The sequence below is a fragment of the Schistocerca cancellata genome, chromosome 2 (genome assembly GCF_023864275.1).
Source record: "Schistocerca cancellata isolate TAMUIC-IGC-003103 chromosome 2, iqSchCanc2.1, whole genome shotgun sequence".
Classification (NCBI taxonomy): Eukaryota; Metazoa; Arthropoda; class Insecta; order Orthoptera; family Acrididae; genus Schistocerca; species Schistocerca cancellata.
The window spans coordinates 219,237,681-219,257,534 of NC_064627.1; the positions used below are offsets into that span (position 1 = coordinate 219,237,681).

At 37.6% G+C, this 19,854-nt stretch overlaps 1 protein-coding gene across 3 annotated transcripts in view; it reads right to left on the reverse strand.

Moving 5' to 3' along the window:
- Positions 1-19,854, reverse strand: part of LOC126161547 (neither inactivation nor afterpotential protein C) — a 388,525-nt gene that overhangs the window by 23,845 nt on the left and 344,826 nt on the right. For all 3 annotated transcript variants that reach the window (XM_049917480.1, XM_049917478.1, XM_049917479.1), the window contains exons 24-26: positions 14,144-14,229; positions 7,391-7,611; positions 7,078-7,283 (exon numbers count right to left, since the gene is read on the reverse strand). In XM_049917480.1, the coding sequence (XP_049773437.1) occupies positions 7,078-7,283; positions 7,391-7,611; positions 14,144-14,229 (513 nt within the window). The remainder of the gene's footprint in view (positions 1-7,077; positions 7,284-7,390; positions 7,612-14,143; positions 14,230-19,854) is intronic.

Here is a 19,854-nt window from a genome sequence, read left to right on the forward strand (position 1 = left end):
CATTAGGAGTGATTTAAAATGGAATGATCATATAAAATTGATCGTCGGTAAAGCAGATGCCAGACTGAGATTCATTGGAAGAATCCTAAGGTAATGCAATCCAAAAACAAAGGAAGTAGGTTACAGTAAGCTTGTTTGCCCGCTGCTTGAATACTGCTCAGCAGTGTGGGATCCGTATACGAAAGCATTACGGAGTTGATAGATAAACTCCAGTGGAAGACTCTGCAGGAGAGATGCTCAGTAGCTCGGTACGGGCTTTTGTCAAAGTTTCGAGAACATACCTTCACCAAAGAGTCAAGCAGTATATTGCTCCCTCCTACGTATATCTCGTGAAGAGACCATGAGGATAAAATCAGAGAGATTAGAGCTCACACAGAGGCATACTGACAATCCTTCTTTCCCCGAACAATACGAGACTTGAATGGAAGGGAGAACCGATAGAGGTACTCAAGGTACCCTCCGCCACACACCGTCAGGTGGCTTGCGGAGTATGGATGTAGATGTAGATGTAGATGTAGATGCAAGATCTATGTCTGCCAATATGGGGCAATGTGGGAGATCTTTCAATAATTTAGTGACTTTTTAAAATGATTAATTGAATGTGGAGTGTGTGATTATGGGCTGTGTTAAACTTCAATAATACTTGCTGTAACAATAGGATCAGACTGTATACTGTATTTTTTCCAAATGAACAGCATTAATTAGTGTGTACATTATGTTCATTCTAATATGATTATGTGTTTGGGAAGACAGTGGTATGAGTGACTGATACAGTGATTGTCTTAGTGATTTACCCACCACATGGAAGTAACTGTGTTTAATTACAATAGTGTTAGGTTACTGCACTCAATGAGTCATATTATAGGACATCAGCTGAGTGTAGCATGTGGCTATCCATTTATCTGTACTGTAATTATAACAGATGAGATTTTATCTGGCCATAAATAGCAGTTCATTCAACATCAAAGTGCAAGTAAAGTGTTTGAACTGCATTTTTTCAGTGTGCACTGCACCACCAACTTTTCAGACAGGTTTGAAAGAGGCACAGCTACCCAGGATATGTTTCTATAGGTAATGGGCAGGCTACAACCATTTCAGTTATACAGTCATAATAAAATGCAAAGACATGACTGGAGCATTATTAATTGTGATATTATTTCACTCTCTCTTTTATTTTTAATTAATTAATTATTTAATTTTTTAATAAATAAAGATTCTTACAGACTAACATATTGATCTCTGGTATTCAGTATGTTGTGATAGATGGATGCATCTGTTTGTTCTAGAATTAGGCAACATATTGTTGTTATGAAGAAGCACGTATTATCCTTCAAATAAACAAGGTAATTGTGTTGAAGTTTTATGTATTAATTATAAATACAATGGATCACAAACTAAATGGTTTGATTCCATTCCATTATCAGAGGTGCAGCAACAGTAGATAAATGATTACAAGGAGTGAACATTTTAACAACTTAAATGAAATCCTATAGCCCTGAATTTTTAGCACCAGGAAAGATCAGAGCCTGACCAGATGTTTTCTGCAAAGTGGAAATGGACACTATTGAAGTTCAGAACCCTCAACAATGTGGAATATAAGAAGTTATAGGTAAAGCAGCTGGCAGACTTCATTTCATTGGTAGGATACTGGGAAAATGGTGTCAACTTTGCAAAGGAGACTGGTTACAAAACTCTTTAGAGTCTCAGAGGTGTTGACAGTTTATAGATACTAAATCTGTATCCCAAAGAGCAGGGCAGGGCCGACCACATGTGACTTCAGAAGAGAATGTTATTTGGCTGTAAGGGCACGATAATACTGCCTTAGTACTCCATGGCAACTGGCATGTTAGCTCACAGCATCCACTGGATGTGTCATATTGAGACAAACAATGTGCAGAAGGCATTGGCAGAGTGGCCTTTATTGTCAGAGACCTGTTGTATGTCTACCTCTGACAAATCTTCACAGAAGTGAACATCTAGAGTGCCACCTGACTGGATGGTTGAAGAGTGGGGCAGTGTTTTTTTCACAGATGAGTCCCAATTTAGTTTGGAGAGTGATTCTTGATGAAATCACCTCTGGAGGGAAAGTGGAACACAATTTTGGGAGCCAAACATTGTGGAAAGAGACTGATATTGAAAAGGATCCCTAATGGATTATGTTTACCACACGAACCCCTCGCCATGAAATTATGTGGGTGAATCAGCAGAGTTTAGCTGCTGTCAGGTATCAGACAAGATCTTGGGTCCCCATCTGTGGTTGTTGTGAGGTGCTGTGGACCCAGTCTTCCTACTGATGGATGATAATGCCAACCTCATAGAGCAAGGGTGGTTGACGTTTTCTTGGAAATGGCAGATATTGCATGCATGGTGTGTCCTGCACAGTCTCCCAATTTGAAACCTATGGAGCATGTTTGTGATGCACTAGGGTGATGTTTTGTATCATGTCAGCATCCACCATCCCCTCTCCAAGACTGCAAGTAGTTCTGCAGGAAGAATGTCTCAAGAATTGCCTCAAGATGATGCCGATGACATCATTCACAGCATACCCCATTGTTGTCAGGCCAGTATTGCTGCCGGAGGTGGTGACATCCCATACTGAGCACATTAACCAGTTATTGGAATGTATGTAGAAATCCATTAAGTAAGAAAAAAATGAAGAAATTTTTTGTCTACCATTATGCATGTTGCAGTTGTTTACATTCTGTATTCTTTACAAAGTTTCTGCTTTACTGTCACCTGTTTATACTGTTTTGTGGCAACAATATTTGTGTTTATTGCTTCAATTTTGGACACAAGTGTATATGTAGGTTTTTGATCTATAGAATTAGGATAAATTTGTGCTCTTGGTGTTTCAGTCAATTGTGATTAGAGGGGGCAACAGTGCCTAGAAGACATTAAAAAAAATACTTGGTTGGATATCTTACATCAACATGGCAATATACATCTGTAAACTGGGATAAGTACTAAAGTCTTGAGACTCAAGTCTAGCAGTGAGTCCAGCTTAGCATAAGTTTATGGTTAAGTAACCACAGTAGCTAAAAATGGTGGAAACTAATGCTCAAGTCTGAGATAATGTCACCAACAATCAGATGCAGTGGAAGACAAATGATGAATGTGGTGATGTCTCATGAGAAGAGGAGGGAGGGGAAAAGTGCAAATAATAGTATGATAAAGACATGGGCTCAATGTGACATATACCACAAGAAAAGGGAAAAGGATTTTAAAATGAGGTAACAAATGGGAACTATTTAAGATTGTTACATGATTGTAACAAGCAGTGCATTTGACCAGTAATATGTACAATTTACACTGAGGTGTCAAAAGTCATAGGATTCTTCCTAATATAATGTTATGCCTCCTTTTGCCTGGCACAGTGCAGCAATTGGATGTGGCTCAACAAGTCACTGGAAGTCCCCTGCAGAAATATTGAGCCATCCTGCCTCTATAGCTGTCTGTAACTGTGAAAGTATTGTTGGTGCAGGATTTTGTGCATGAATTGGTCTCTCAGTTTTATCCCATAAATGTTCAGTGGGAGTCATGCTGGATGATCCAGGTGGCCAAATTATTCACTCAAATTGTCCAGAATGTTCTTCAAACCACCCATGAATGATTGTGGCCTGGTGAAATGGTGCACTGTTATCCATAAAAATTCCATCATTGTTTGAGAACATGAAATCCATTAATGCATGCAAATGGTCTCCAAGTAGCTGAACACAACCATTTCCTCCATGATCAGTTCATCCCATGTAAACATAGTCACACCATTATGGAACCACCACCAGATCGCCCAGTGCCTTGTTGACATCTTTGGTCTGTGGCTTTGTGGCGTCTGCAACATATTCAAACCCTATCATCAGTCCTTACCAACTGAAATCGGTACTCATCTGACCAGGTCATGTTTTCCAGTCATCTAGGGTGCAACTGATATGGTCACAAGCTCAGGAGAGGCACTACAGGTGATGTCATGCTGCTGGCAAAGGCACTTGTGTCAGTCGTCTGCTGACGTATCCCATTAATGCCAAATTTTGCCACACTGTCTTAATGGATACATTTGTCACATGCCCCACATTGATTCCTGCTGTTATTTCATGTAATGCTGCTTGTCTGTTACCACAGACAATTCTACGCAAACACCATTGCTCTTAGTCATTAAGTGAAGAATGTCAGAAACTGTGTTCTCCACGGTGAGAGGTAATGCCTGAAATTTCGTATTATCAGCACAACTTTTACACAGTGGATTTTGGAAAATTAAATTCCCTAACAATTTCCAAAATGGAATGTCCCATGTGCCTAGTCCCAACTACCATCCTGCATTCAAAGGCTGTTAGTTCCTGTAGTGTGGTCATAACTAAATTGGAGACCTTTATCACCTGAGTATAAATGACAGCTCCTCTAGTGCACTGCCCTTTTATATCTTGTGTATATGATACTACCACCACCTGTATATATGCGTTTTGCTGTCCCATGACTTTTATCACCTCACTTTAATGGTCCACTTACACTGCAGAACTCCGGGAGCAGACACAGAATTGTAGTCCATGCAATAAATTCAGGATGATTTTAAGATTCAGTTTGTGTCAAGCCAGCAGTTTTAAACTAGAGGCTTGTAGCTGATAGAAGGGAGGATGCCAGAAACATGGAACTTTATAGTGATTGTTCAGAGATTTTATCTGCTCTACTATGGCTTGAAAAGGATAGTCCAGTTAGAAGCAAATGTATTCTTTTTTTATGAGGAGACCTTCCAACTTTACTGTAGTATTTTCATTTCATAATAACAGTGCTGTTTCAAAGTTTGACTTATCACTTTATACAATAAAATATTTAAATTCTCAGTGAAGCCAATGGGTCACCGAAAGTAACAAATAAAAGAAATAGTTACAAGTGCAACAAAAATTAATTTCCAAGTCAGTTTTTAATTTTCTGCAGGCTGTTTTTTAAGGAAATATTTGTATGCTAGAACCAAAGAAATGACTGTTATTTAAGAATTGCCTTAACCAAAGATGCATTTTATCTGTATGACTTTATTATGAACTGTAATTAAAATTGCTGTTAGAGACAGAGAAACTCACTTTTAGCTGTAAAATGATGATTTATGTTTAATAGCTGCATTAAGTTATTTTGTCAAGGAAACTATAAAAAAGTAAAAATAATTAATTTATATTTACTGAGCAAAAATAAAAGATATATTCCTCCCCTACCCCATGCCCAATGAGTCATAGACCTTGCTAAGGTGGGATGGTTTACATGCCTCAATGATACACATAAATATGCTGTAGGTGCAGCCAAAATGGGGGCATACTAAAACTGTTATTTTTCCAAGGGCATACAGCTCTACTGTATGACTAAATGACTATGACATCCTCTTGGATAAAATGTTCTGGGTATAAAATGGATCCCATTGGGATCTCCAGGCAGTGACTACTCAGGAGGATGTTGTTATCAGGAAAAACAAAACTGGAATTCTGCAGATCAAAGCATGGAATGTTAGAACCCTTAATTAGGTAGGGGGGTGGGGAATTTAGAAAGGGAAACTGATAGGTTTAAGTTAGATTTAGTGAGAATTAGCAAAGTGGAGTGGCAAGAAGGACAAGACTTATGATCAAGTGAGCACAAGACAATAAATACAAAATCAAATAGGGGTAATGCGGGTAAGCTACCATGAAAAGTATAGTGGATGCATTATCATAGCTAAGTTAGACATGAAGCCAAACTCCACCATGTTAGCACAAGTTTAAATGCTGACTGACTCCACAGCTGATGAAATGATTGGAGGAATGCATGATGATCATACAATGAAGGCTTACATGAGCAGATATCTTATCTGCTGGCGAGTCTTTTGGGTTGTATGGCTGTGGCCCATGAAACTTTTCCGCTCCTAACATTTTGTCCAGAGCTGCACTGGACATCCTCAGAGATGCCCCTAGTTCCACTGAGTCTTGCTGTCTCAGTGGAACCAGGAGCACCTCTGAAGATCTCCAGCACAGCTCTGGATAAAACATTAGGAATCAAATAGTTTCATGGGCCACAGCCAGAGAACCAGGAAGACTCACCAGCTGCCAACGAATGATGAGATAAAAGACATTATTCAGGTAGTTAAGGGAAAAGAAAATTTGATTGTGATGGGGGCCTGGAATTTGATAGTAGAAAAAGGAAGAGAAAGAACATGAACTGGAGAAAAGAAATGAAAAAGAAGCAGCCTGGTAGAATTTTGCACAAATAATAATTTTATCATACTTTACAAGAAGAACAACAAAAAGTAAAAGATATGTAATGGGATGTGGTTGATACACATAATATAAATTTAAACATTATAAAGTTTTGCTGAAGGTATATGTGTGTAGATTAGCCCTGCACTGAAGTGAAACATGGACAATAAACAGTTCAGACAAGAAGAGAATAGACATTTTTGAAATGTGGTGCTACAAAAAAATTGCTAAAGATTAGGTGGGAAAATCGAGTAATTAATGGGAGTTGTTGAACTGAATTGAGGAGAAAAGAAGTTTATGGTGCAACTTGACTAAAAGAAGTGATCAGTTGATTGGACACATACTGAGGCATCAAGGTATTGTCAGTTTGGTAATGAAGGAAATATGGGGGATAAAAACTGTAGAGGGAGACCAAAGCATGAATAGAGTAAGCAAGTTCAGTTGGATGTAGGTTGGGGTATTAATGTAGACATGAAGAAAAATGGTTCTAATGGCTCTGAGCACTGTAGACATGAAGAGGCTTGCAGTCTAGACTAGCATGGAGAGTTGTGTCATACCAGAGTTCAGACTGAAGACAATAGCAAAATAATGTATTACCCTTTGAAGAAAATCTTAATGAATAGCCCTGTGTTCAAGCAAGTTGTGTATAGAGACAACTTTTATACTAGAATATAAAACACAGTATACTGTAAAACAGGTGCTTGTCTCACATTCTTTAAAAGATGGCATGGATACATGTGGAATACCAAGACTTATAGGAGTCATGTAATTCTATTTACATTCTTGATAATAGCTAAGAATTTTTTTCTAGCAGTGCAGAATATCAGTTATCATAGTAATATAGAAAAAAATTACTTATATTCATTAATACCTTTCATTTGTAGGAGAACTTGAAGTTTGGTTCCAACTTTGGCTTGACAAAATGTTGTTCTCAGCATCATATGAAGGTGCCTCATTATCATTATAAGAAGACTGACTGAATGTTGGAGACGGTGGCTTTGGTGCGAATCTCTTTGGAGTTGTGATTGTCTTTTGGTAGGGTCTGGGCTGATCAAACATGATGCCTCTGTTTGGTTTCTTGAAAAATAAAAGACAAGGAGTTTTTATTTTTGATAAATGATAAACATATCTGTGCCACATTATTAAAAAAAGAAAAAATGAGTTAGGATAATATAAAGTGTTACCTCATTAACTTTTGATATTCCTGATTTGTATCCACCAACTTCACTATTCACAGGTGATGCCCCCCTGAATGGTTGCCCATATCTTCTCTGCTGAAGTATTTCAGATGGTTTAAGCAATTCATCTGGGTCTCGGCAAAATGGTGTTTGTGACAAAGAATTTGCTTCATTGCCATAGTCATGTTGTTCATTGAATGGTGATGAACAGGTCTGTACTTGCACATCTGGTGAAATTCATAAAATGATTCTTTATAAAATGTTCTTTGACAATCATACATATGTTAAATATTAGGCATTCAAGTATAGCACTTCTCCTTCACAGTAGCTTATTATAATAACAGAAGGATGATTTTTATCTTATCATATAAAATTGGGGTATTAACTCTTTAATATTTGTCACTGCCAATAGCGAGGCACTCATTTTGTAAACTCATATTATGAATTTCTCACTTTGAAAAGAAAAATTGTAGTTTTGCTACTTTATAAGAAAATATTTGTTTGTTAATCTAAATTAAAATTAGAAATAAAGCTATCTATTTCTACAATTTGATACATAAAAATGACTACCTAATGAAGAAAAAATGGAAACAAATTGATAAGGTCTGACATATAAACAAAGTAGAAAGAAAATTGGAATATTTAGTTTTCAAATCCAGCACTATTGGAATTGCTTGTGTTTCAATGATTACCATTGGACCATGCATGATTTTTTTTTTTTTTTTTTTTTGAAAGGAATGAATGGAAGTCGAGGACTCCAAGCTGTGATGCCATGTAGGTGAAATAAAATCTTTATAAATCAGCTCTGGATTTTTCACTGCTCTCCGATAGAGGACCCACCAGTGTGTGCTGTTCATGAGGTAAAACTATGGAAGAGTGCATACAGTTTTCCCCTGAGAGAACAGCCTATATCTCAATGGCAGATGTGCCATTTAGTTTGAATGATGACTTTAAAAGTGTTAAATACCTGATAAGGTCTTGTGCCAGGTATCATATGTAAGTGTTAGAAAGGGGAGCATAATTTTTCTTTTGTTTTTATCTGGTTTATTCTAACAGCTGAAGTCTTATGACTGACATTATTTATCTTTGAATACACTTTACTTTCTTAAACACCTTTTAAAATGTTCATTAATTCAACATGATTTTTACATTAGATTAATGTAAGTTTAAATAATTTTATTTACATTCATTAATACTTTTGTGCTGATGAGCATTCTGCCAAAAGCAAAATGTAAAATTTAAAAAAAAACAAATTTTTCGTGAGGAATCCACAAAAAGATGGTTACGCTTTGTGGCAATAAGAAGTGTCTACTTACTGCTTTCAAAGAGATCACTTTTACTGAGATTCTACCCACTTAATCAAGTAACTAAATCACTCTGAGAGCAATGCCAAAACAAAATGCTGTTGAGAGTGTGATGACAATGAAAAGTATGAAAGTTATTTGAGATCGGGCTTATGTCCTGTGACATGGAATTACTGGCTTCTTTGTGCAAGTCTTTTATATTTGGTGCTAATGCTGTCTTTTTGAAGAGCTGCAGAAACAAACTACTAATCTAGCAACTTAATGGGTTCACCATGCCACAGACATGGGCCCTACTATTTTCCACCAAAAAACTAATTATTTTATTTTTTGTGCCTTACATGCTTTTTTGTGTCAGTGCCACAATTGTTTTTCGGGCCTAGTTGCAAAATGCTCTATTAAGTTCTCCAAATGATTGTTCATGCTTATCTCCAGTAGAGGCAAACAACAGGCTACAGTCCCTCAGCAAAACAAAGGTGGTATATGTATGTAGCATTACAACAAATTGCTTCTTCTTTTTCACACTGTCGGAATCTGAAAACTTCCTCTACAACTGTTGAGAATAGTTTTTGTAATACACATATCAAAAAAAGCTTTGCATCTCCTTGTTTCCAAGAGTTCTGGAACCTGTACAGAAAATTGGAATAGATATCAACTTAAACGTCATTTCTGCCCTTCTTCAGAGGTGGTGGTCCAGATTGCTGTACACACCGGTACCTCTAATACCCAGTAGCACATCCTCTTGCATTGATGCATGCTTGTATTCATCGTGGCATACTATCCACAAGTTCATCAAGGCACTGTTAGTCCAGATTGTCCCACTCCTCAACAGCGATTCAGTGTAGCCCATAAACAGCCCTTTTCAATCATTCCCAGGAATGTTTGATAGGGCTCATGTCTGGAGAATATGCTGGCCGCTCTAGTCGAGCGATCTCGTTATCCTGAAGGAAGCCATTCACAAGATGTGCACGATGGGGGTGTGAATTGTCATCCATGAAGACGAATGCCTCATCAATATGCTGATGATATGGTTGCACTATTGGCTGGAGGATGGCATTCACATATTGTACAGCTGTTACGGCACCTCCATGACTACCAGCAGCATACATTGGCCCCACATAATGCCACCCCAAAACAGCAGGGAACCTCCACCTTGCTGCACTCACAGGACAGTATGTCTAAGCATTCAGCCTGACCAGGTTGCCTCCAAACACGTGTCCGATGACTGTCTGGTTGAAGGCATATGCAACACTCATCGGTGAAGAGAGCATGATGCCAATCCTGAGCAGTCCATTTGGCACATTGTTGGGCCCATCTGTACCACACTGCATGGTGTCATGGTTGCAAAGAAGGACCTCACCAAGGATGTCGGGAGTGAAGTTGTACATCATGCAGCCTATTGCGCATAGTTTGAGTCATAACATGACATCCTGTGGCTGCACGAAAAGCATTATTCAACATGGTGGCATTGTTGTCAGGGTTCCTATGAGCCATAATCCGTAGGTATCAGTCATCCACTGCAGTAGTAGCCCTTGAGCAGCCTGAGTGAGGCATATCATCGACAGTTCCTGTCTCTCTTTAATTCCTCCATGTCCAAACAACATCACTTTAGTTCACTCCAAGATGCCTGGACACTTCCCTTTTTGAGAGCCCTTCATGGCACAGAGTAACAATGTGGACACCATCCAACCATGGTATTGACTGTCTAGGCATGGTTGAACTACAAATGACATGATCCTTCCTAGTGGAATGACTGGAGCTGATTGGCTGTCAGACCCCTGCCATCTAATAGGTGCTGCTCATGCATGGTTGTTTACAACTATGCATGGGTTTACCGACATCTCTGAACAGACAAAGGGACTGTGTCTGTGATACAATATCCACAGTCAATGTCTATCTTCAGGAGTTCTGGGAACCAGGGTGATGCAAAACTTTTTTGATGTGTGTATTAAAGATCGTAGTCCAACTCCTCTTCATTTATGATTTTTCAACTATCCTGACAAATTCTAATAGAATCTATGGCATGTATAAACTGATTTAAAGCTTTGTTGGTCAAGTGCTAACAGTAAAAGTTTTGTTGGAGGCAAGTCAAAAGCTTTTGTAAAATCTGTGTATCCTAGGTAAAGTTTTAATTCATACTCATGGCTTCATTCGACTTTCATCCACAAACTTGCAAGAGATTTGGTGTACTATATTCACTTTCAAAGCCAGCTTTTTCTTTTGCTTGATTTAACTTTAATGATTATCTATTTAGGTGGTAATGATATTAGTGATGTAATCTGTCAGATTTTCTTGGCATTATTGATCAATAGTGTGTTTTTAGACATACAGCTAGGATGTTGATTCCATTTTATACACAATTTTCCCAACATCTGGCCCACTTATCTTCTTTAGGTGTTGCTAGCTATGTTATTCTGTGTATCCACTGCCTGGACTGGTTGGAGTACACATAACAATAAACTTGCAGCTTCTGATGAAGTTGAGTTGTTGAAGAATATCATTTCCATTATTAACTATCTATGTTAAATACGCAGCTGTTAAAGTAAATCTTAGAATGCATCTAGATTTTCGTCTTGGTTTTTAGTTCCTGTGCCATCTGTCACTTTATCTGATGAAATGTGGTGTCTGCCACTCATAAATATCTATTTTTTTTCTACATATGCATATTATTTTCCATTGTTTCTCTTATCACATTTTGAGTGTGCCATCTGTAACACAGTGGCACTGAACTCTTGTACAAGCAATATTTTACTGACCCAAGGTGGTCAACAGCCACTGGAGTTGATTATTATAAATTATTAATGCTGCGGACATATAGTAGGCTCTCTTGCAAGTATCACATTCAATATTTTGCATAGAAACTGAATACAGCTATCTTCATTACAAGATGATTTCTGACAGTGAAGTATCATGGCTTGTTTACTTTGTTTACTTTCACTCTGTTATGTTACATGATGTCCAGATCTACATCTATGTCAACATCTATCCTCTGCAAACCTCCATGAACTGCATGGCAGAGGGTACATTCCGTTGTACCAGTTATTACAGCTTCTTCCCATTCCATTTAAGTGTGGAACATGGTTAGAATGATTGTTTGAATGCCTCCGTGTGTGCTACAGTTATTCTAATCTTATCCTCACAGTCCTCATGTGATCAATGCTTAGGAGTTTGTAGTACATTCCTAGAGTCATCATTTAAAGCAGTTTATTGAAACTTTATTAGTAGATTTTTTTTCAGGATATTTTATGTCTGTCTTCAAGACTCAGCAAGTTCAGTTTTGTTCAGTATGTCTGTGACACTCTCCCATGGATCAAAGCAACCTGCGTCCATGTGTGCTACCCTTTTCTGTGTACATTCAATATCCCCTGTGAGCCCTATTTGGTATGGGTCCCATATGCTTGAGCAGTATTCTAGAACTAGTCATATGAGTGATTTGTAAGCAATCTCCTTTGTAGACTGATTGAACTTTCCCTGTATTCTACTAATAAACTGAAGTCTACCACCTGCTTTACCCATGACTCAGCCTATGTGATGGCTCCCTTTAATATCCCTACAAACTTTACACCCAGGCATTTGTATGAGGTGTGGTACTGAGTCAAGTGCTTTCTGGAAATCAAGAAATACTTGATCCAAAGCTTTCAGTATGTCATGTGAGAAAAGTGTGAGATGGGTTCCACATGACTGATGTTTTCAGAATCCATGCTGGTTGGCATGGAGGAGGTCATTCTGTTAGAGGTCAGAATATGTTCTAAGATTAAACAACAAATCAAAGTCAAGGACATTGGACGATAACTCAGCTGCAAATTCAGTAAAGAATCTGATAGGGATTCCATTGGGCCCTGGAGCTTTGTTCAGATTTGATGATTTCAGCTGTTTCTCAACAACACTAACACTGATACTTATTTCACTCATATTTTCAGTCATACTAGGATTAAAGTGCAGCAATTCTCCAGGGTTTTCCTTTGTAGAGGAACATTTTAAAATGGAGTCACGCATTTCAGTTTTTGCTTTGCTGCCTTCTCTTTTAGTTCCTGTGTCATTTGCTAGGTATTGGACATTAACTTTGGTGCTATTAGCAGCCTTTACATACAAACAGAATTTCCATGGATGCTACGAAAGATCATTTGACAGTATTCTACTACAATAGTCATTCAAGGCTTCATGCATTGCTCACTTGACAGCCAAATCCATTTCATTATTCAGCGTCTCACAATCTATAGCCCTATGATTTGTTTTACACCTATTATGCAGTAACCTCTGTTTCATTAGAAGTTTCTTTACAGTGACTGTATTGGAATATCAACAACATTATGAAAAGAATAGATTGCTAGTCACTGTGAAGATGACATGTTAAGTTGCAGACAGGCTTAACACACAGAAACTGTTTGTAAGACACACACACACACACACACACACACACACACACACACACAACACAAGCAGGCACACCTCATGCACAGATAACCACTATCTCCAGTCGCTATGGCCACAGCGGTCAGAGGTAGCGGTCATTTGTACATGATGTGTGCTTCCTTGTGTCAATATGTTTGTTTATTTCTGAGAAAAGTTTTGGCTGAAAGCTCACTGTGTAACGGTCTTTTCATTGTACTGGTCTACAACTCAGTGAGTCATCTTTATGGTGAACAGCAGTCTATCCTTTTCATAATATTATTAGTATCTCATAAGGTGTTATATTTTTGGCAGAACTGTTCACTGACCAAGGTCAGACTGATCTACAGTGTCAAATTGTTCTTATGTCTTTGAATTCTAACTCAGTCATCCCTGTACATCTGTTCCTCATGGGATTTGTTGCTGGCAATAGTGACTCATTCAGAAGAAACTGTAATATTTGTTCAGTGAACACTAGACAGAAAAATGATATACACTGAGACAACACTTTCTTAAACACTGTGCAGAAAGATATGCACTATTCAGCATGTTTCATTTTCAGTAGGTTTCCAACAGAACTGAAAAAACTGAGTGATAAACCCCAAGTATTCAAATCCAAGCTGACAGATTTCCATGTGATAGACTACTCCTATTCTGTACAAGTTTTCCTCAGAGTAATTGGGAACTTTTTCTGTAATTTATTACTTATTCATATGCTCTCTCATACTTTTTTATATTTGTTAATTGTTTGATTTTTTTGTTTATAAATTTTGTAATCAGCACTTTGTGATCTATGTTCTGGCTTGTTCCATGACTGAATAACTTTGGCTGATGTGATCCCACAAACATGATAAATAAACAAGTTTTAAAAAATTGAATGATGTTTGTTAGTGATACCTCATTATGATTATATTGTGATTTGTGATGTTGGAATATATTTACTGTTCTTGTAAGAAATAGAAATTGCAAGTGCATTAAACTTGAAAAATAAAGGAATATAGGGAGCTGTGTTATTTCAAATAACTTATACAATTCTGTAATTCTTTATCATGGCTTTTTTAAATCATACCTCTGACATGCTTCTTGCCATACATCAGAAAATCTCTTCGGAGGGGTTCATCCCATGATTCCTGGTCATCATCAAACAGATCTTCTCTGGGAAGGAAAATCAATCTTATTAATCATCAGTGAGCATAATTGACCAATGATACTGCAAAATTTATGCAATAAATTGCATGATGTAGTATATTATATATTATACATATTGTATATTAGTTTCTATTTATTCTAATGAAAGAACAAAGCAGAAGGAAATATGGTTAGCCTGCTTTGCAGTTATTACAACTTGTATTTTTATGAGCAAAGGAAGCTTGTTTCTTTAATGTGATTTTTGCCATGGCTGATGTTAAGTTATGTGAATTGTAACCCAAGGGCCAAATCAATTTAACTGTTCTGTTCATAATTAGAGATCAATCCAAATAACCTTTATAATGTTCTTTGAATAGTACTTGAATCTGCCTGCAATTTCTTTTCATTCCAAAGGAGTATTCCTATCACTCTGTATGTCTAAGAATGTTATGAATATAATAGAGGGAAACATTTCATGTTGGAAAAATATATCTAAAAACAAAGATGATGTGACTTACCAAATGAAAGTGCTGGCAGGTCGATAGACACACAAACAAACACAAACATACACACAAAATTCAAGCTTTCGCAGCAAACGGTTGCTTCATCAGGAAAGAGGGAAGGAGAGGGAAAGACGAAAGGATGTGGGTTTTAAGGGAGAGGGCAAGGAGTCATTCCAATACCGGGAGCGGAAAGACTTACCTTAGGGGGAAAAAAGGACAGGTATACACTCGCACACACCCACATATCCATCCGCACATACACAGACACAAGCAGACATTTTCTGCAGGCAGGCAGACATTTACAGAAAATGTCTGCTTGTGTCTGTGTATGTGCGGATGGATATGTGCATGTGTGCGAGTGTATACCTGTCCTTTTTTCCCCCTAAGGTAAGTCTTTCCGCTCCCGGGATTGGAATGACTCCTTGCCCTCTCCCTTAAAACCCACATCCTTTTGTCTTTCCCTCTCCTTCCCTCTTTCCTGATGAAGCAACCGTTTGCTGCAAAAGCTTGAATTTTGTGTGTATGTTTGTGTTTGTTTGTGTGTCTATCGACCTGCCAGCACTTTCGTTTGGTAAGTCACATCATCTTTGTTTTTAGATACAAGAATGTTATGGCATATTTATAAACTTCTGCCAGCCATGACAATGCATACATAAATTATTTGAGTACAGAATTTTTATTTATGACTCTTAATATGAAATAGAACATTTTATTTGCTCTTAATCAATAACCATAAAAATTTGTATCAGTTTCAAACTAAAATTTGTATTAGAAATTTCAAGAAACAAGAACACATATAAAAGAATGGGTTTTCTGAGTTGGCATATCAACAATATTAAGAAAAGGATAGATTGCTTGCTTCAATCATCATGTGAAATTTTACTTCCAAGATAGAAAAAATGCTTCACTTTCATCTACTTTGTTACCTGGTGGTCTGCAATTTTGATGTTAAGTTTGCTAATCTCATTTCTGATACTTTACATTAATTTCATCTCTTTTTGATTTATTCTTGATACACATTCTGTCCCCATTAGACGTTTTATTCCATCCAGTTCCTGTAACTTTTCCTTACTTCCATTGAGAAGGCAATGTCATCAGTAAATCTTGATTGATATCCTTTTACTTTGAATTTTAATCCCACTCCTGAAACTTTCTTTTATTTCTGTCATTACTTTTTTAATGTAGAGATCAAACAATTGGGGAGAAAGACTGTATCTCTGTGTTACACCCATTTTAATCTGAGCACTTTGTTCTTGATCTTCCTTCTTGTTGTTCCCTCCTCTTGCTGTACGTTACCCACCTCTCCAGAACTTATACTAATTTTTCTGAGAATTTCAAATGTCTTGCACCATTTTATGTTGTTAAACACTTTTTCTAGGTTGACAAATCCTACAAATGTGTCTTGATTTTTTGCAAGTTTGGCTCACATTATCAAGTTCAGCAGCAGAACTGACTACCTTGTGCCTTACCTTTCCTAAAGCCAAACTGATAGTCATCCAACAAATCATCAGTTTTCTTTTTCTTTCTTGTGTGTATCATTCTTGTCAGCACCTTGGAGACATGAGATGCTAAATTGATGGTGTTCTAGTTCTCACATTTACCTGCCTTTGCTATCTTTTGGACTATATGGATGATATTTTTCTGAAAATCTGATGGTATGTCTCCAGTTTCAAAGATTCTACATATTGACTTCAATAGTCCTTTGGTTACAGCTTTCTCCAATGATTGTAGAAATTCCAAAGGGATGTGACCTATGAATTCTGCTTATTTGACTGCAAGTCTTCCAAAGCTCTTTCAAACTCTGACTGTAATACTGGATCCCCTATGTCCTCAAATCAAGTACAATTTCTTCTTCTACCAGATCAGCAGGCTGCTCCTCCCCCTTGTAGAGGACTTCAGTATATTCTTTCCATGCATCCATTTGCTCCTTTGCATTCAACTGTGAAATTTCATCTGCCCTCTGAATGTTAACACCTTTGGTTTTAATTTCATGAAAGATTTCTTTGATTTTTCCATATTATGAATCTGTCCTACTGACAATCATTTCTTTTGATTTCTTCACATCTACATCTACATCTACATCCATACTCCGCAAGCCACCTGACGGTGTGTGGCGGAGGGTACCTTCAGTACCTCTATTGGTTCTCCCTTCTATTCCAGTCTCGTATTGTTCGTGGAAAGAAGGATTGTCGGTATGCCTCTGTGTGGGCTCTAATCTCTCTGATTTTATCCTCATGGTCTCTTCGCGAGATATACGTAGGAGGGAGCAATATACTGCTTGACTCTTCGGTGAAGGTATGTTCTCGAAACTTTGACAAAAGCCCGTACCGAGCTACTGAGCGTCTTTCCTGCAGAGTCTTCCACTGGAGTTTATCTATCATCTCCGTAACGCTTTCGCGATTACTAAATGATCCTGTAACGAAGCGCGCTGCTCTCCGTTGGATCTTCTCTATGTCTTGTATCAACCCTATCTGGTACGGATCCCACACTGCTGAGCAGTATTCAAGCAGTGGGCGAACAAGCGTACTGTAACCTACTTCCTTTGTTTTCGGATTGCATTTCCTTAGGATTCTTCCAATGAATCTCAGTCTGGCATCTGCTTTACCGACAATCAACATTATATGATCATTCCATTTTAAATCACTCCTAATGCGTACTCCCAGATAATTTATGGTATTAACTGCTTCCAGTTGCTGACCTGCTATTTTGTAGCTAAATGATAAAGGATCTATCTTTCTGTGTATTCGCAGCACATTACACTTGTCTACATTGAGATTCAGTTGCCATTCCCTGCACCATGCGTCAATTCGCTGCAGATCCTCCTGCATTTCAGTACAATTTTCCATTGTTACAACCTCTCGATACACCACAGCATCATCTGCAAAAAGCCTCAGTGAACTTCCAATGTCATCCACCAGGTCATTTATGTATATTGTGAATAGCAACGGTCCTATGACACTCCCCTGCAGCACACCTGAAATTACTCTTACTTCGGAAGACTTCTCTCCATTGGGAATAACATGCTGCGTCCTGTTATCTAGGAACTCCTCAATCCAATCACACAATTGATCTGATAGTCCATATGCTCCACATTTCTTCCTACAGTCATTTCACTCTATCTTTGCTGCACTTTCTACTGTTTTCATTTCTAAATGTTTAGTATTTCTGTATTCTGTCTTTTCCTGAACATGTTTGTACTCCCGTCTTTCACCAGTCAGTTGAAGTGTTTCTTCTATTAGCTGAGGTTTCTTTGTAGTTGTCTTACTTGTGCATATATTTTTCTGACCATCTCGTTCTGTTTTAGAAATGTCCATTCCTCTTCAACTGAATTGGTTCAAATGACTCTGAGCACTATGGGACTCAACTGCTGTGGTCATCACTCCCCTAGAACTTAGAACTACTTAAACCTAACTAACCTAAGGACATCATACACATCCATGCCTGAGGCCGGATTCGGACCTGCGACCATAGTGCTCGTGTGGATCCAGACTCAATTGAATTGCCTACTTTGATATTATCATAGTGTCTACTGTCTGTGAGAACTTCAAACACCTTTTCTTGTTCCTCAATGCTTTGGTATTTTTATTGATTGGATTCACTGATTTTTGACTGGCCCAGTTATATCGTGGAGCACAAATTGTACAATTGATAATGGACAGGTCAAAGAAAACTTGAACTTAAACATAATCTTAGCAAATAGTAGCAAATTAAAATTAGGTACATATTCTTATAATTTAATTTTTCAGTAACTTTTTTGTTGCATATTCAGAAATTCTTTTATGGAATAGAAACAGGCTTTGATAGAAGTGCCTTTAGTTCAATTTCAAATTTTGGGTATGTAGCAATTTTTGTTTCCTCTGGTATGTTATTGTGTAGTATGATTCCAATGTTAATTAAGCTCCTTGATTCACTGTAGTTCTGTGATATTTCTGGCGAATATTTGATTTCTCTCTGGTACAGTAGTTGTGTACATTTTTGTTTTGTAGTAGTTTGCCTGTTTTCAAGAGATAGTCTCTAGTGAACAAGATAGTTTCATAAATGAACAAGCTTGCAACGTTTGGATTAACAAGCTCAGTAAAATGAGATTTACAGGGCTTCCTTTTTTTAAGGTCACAAATTATTCTTAGAACTCTTTTTTGTGTTCTAAAACCTTTAAGTTGTGTGGTGAGTGTCCCTGGAAAATGCCCCTGTATCGAAGGAGTGAGTGGAAATGTGCATAATATCCCTGCAGTACTGTTGTTTTGCTTGTTGTAGACTTTGATGTTCTTGGACCATAGCACACAGACGAGAGTTTCCTAGACAAGTTATTTATGTGTGTGTCCCAGTTTAAGTCTTTCTGAACCCACAAACCCAAAAATTTTGTGACACTTACATTTTATAGGGGCTAATTTTTTAATCATGCTTGAGTAGACATTTGGTTCAATGGAGGAAATAAACTTAAGACAGACAGTTTTTCAATATTTAAAATGAGTTTCTTTCTTGTGAACCACTCAGGAAGTCTTTTCATAGAACTTCCTGCTGTTGACTGCAAGGCTTCTGGGCTAGATCCAGTAAGCAATATGCTGGTGTCATTGGCAAATAAGGTAGTTTTTTGGGGACCAGATATTCAACAAAATCATCCACATAGATCAAGAAGAGCAGTGGACCTAAAATTGAGCAGTGCAGTACACCATATTTTATTGGTAATTCACTAGAAAGGAAGGAGTTGTTTCTTGTGTTGTTCTTAGTGTTGAATTTGTCCTGAAGTAACACCTTCTGCCTGCAATTTTTTAGGCATGAACACAACCAGCTATGTGCTGCACCTCTTATTTCTCATCTTTCTAATTTTCAAAGCAGACTGTTATGATTTATGGCATCGAAGGCTTTTGACAGGTCTAGAAAAATACCTGCAGCTAATTTATGTTGGTTAAGGGATTTTGAAGCACAGTCTAAGAATTAAAAAATTGCTGTCTGTCTAGATTTAGACTTTCTAAGGCCATGTTGTTGTACAGTAAGAGGTGAATAGTTATTTATGAAACTTAAAATACTGTCATAAAAGAGTTTTTCTAGAATTTTTGAGAAGGAATTTAGCTGTGATACAGACTGGAAGTTTGATATTTGATCAGAAGAACCCTTTTTTTAGCAGCAGTGAAACTTTTGCTATTTTGAG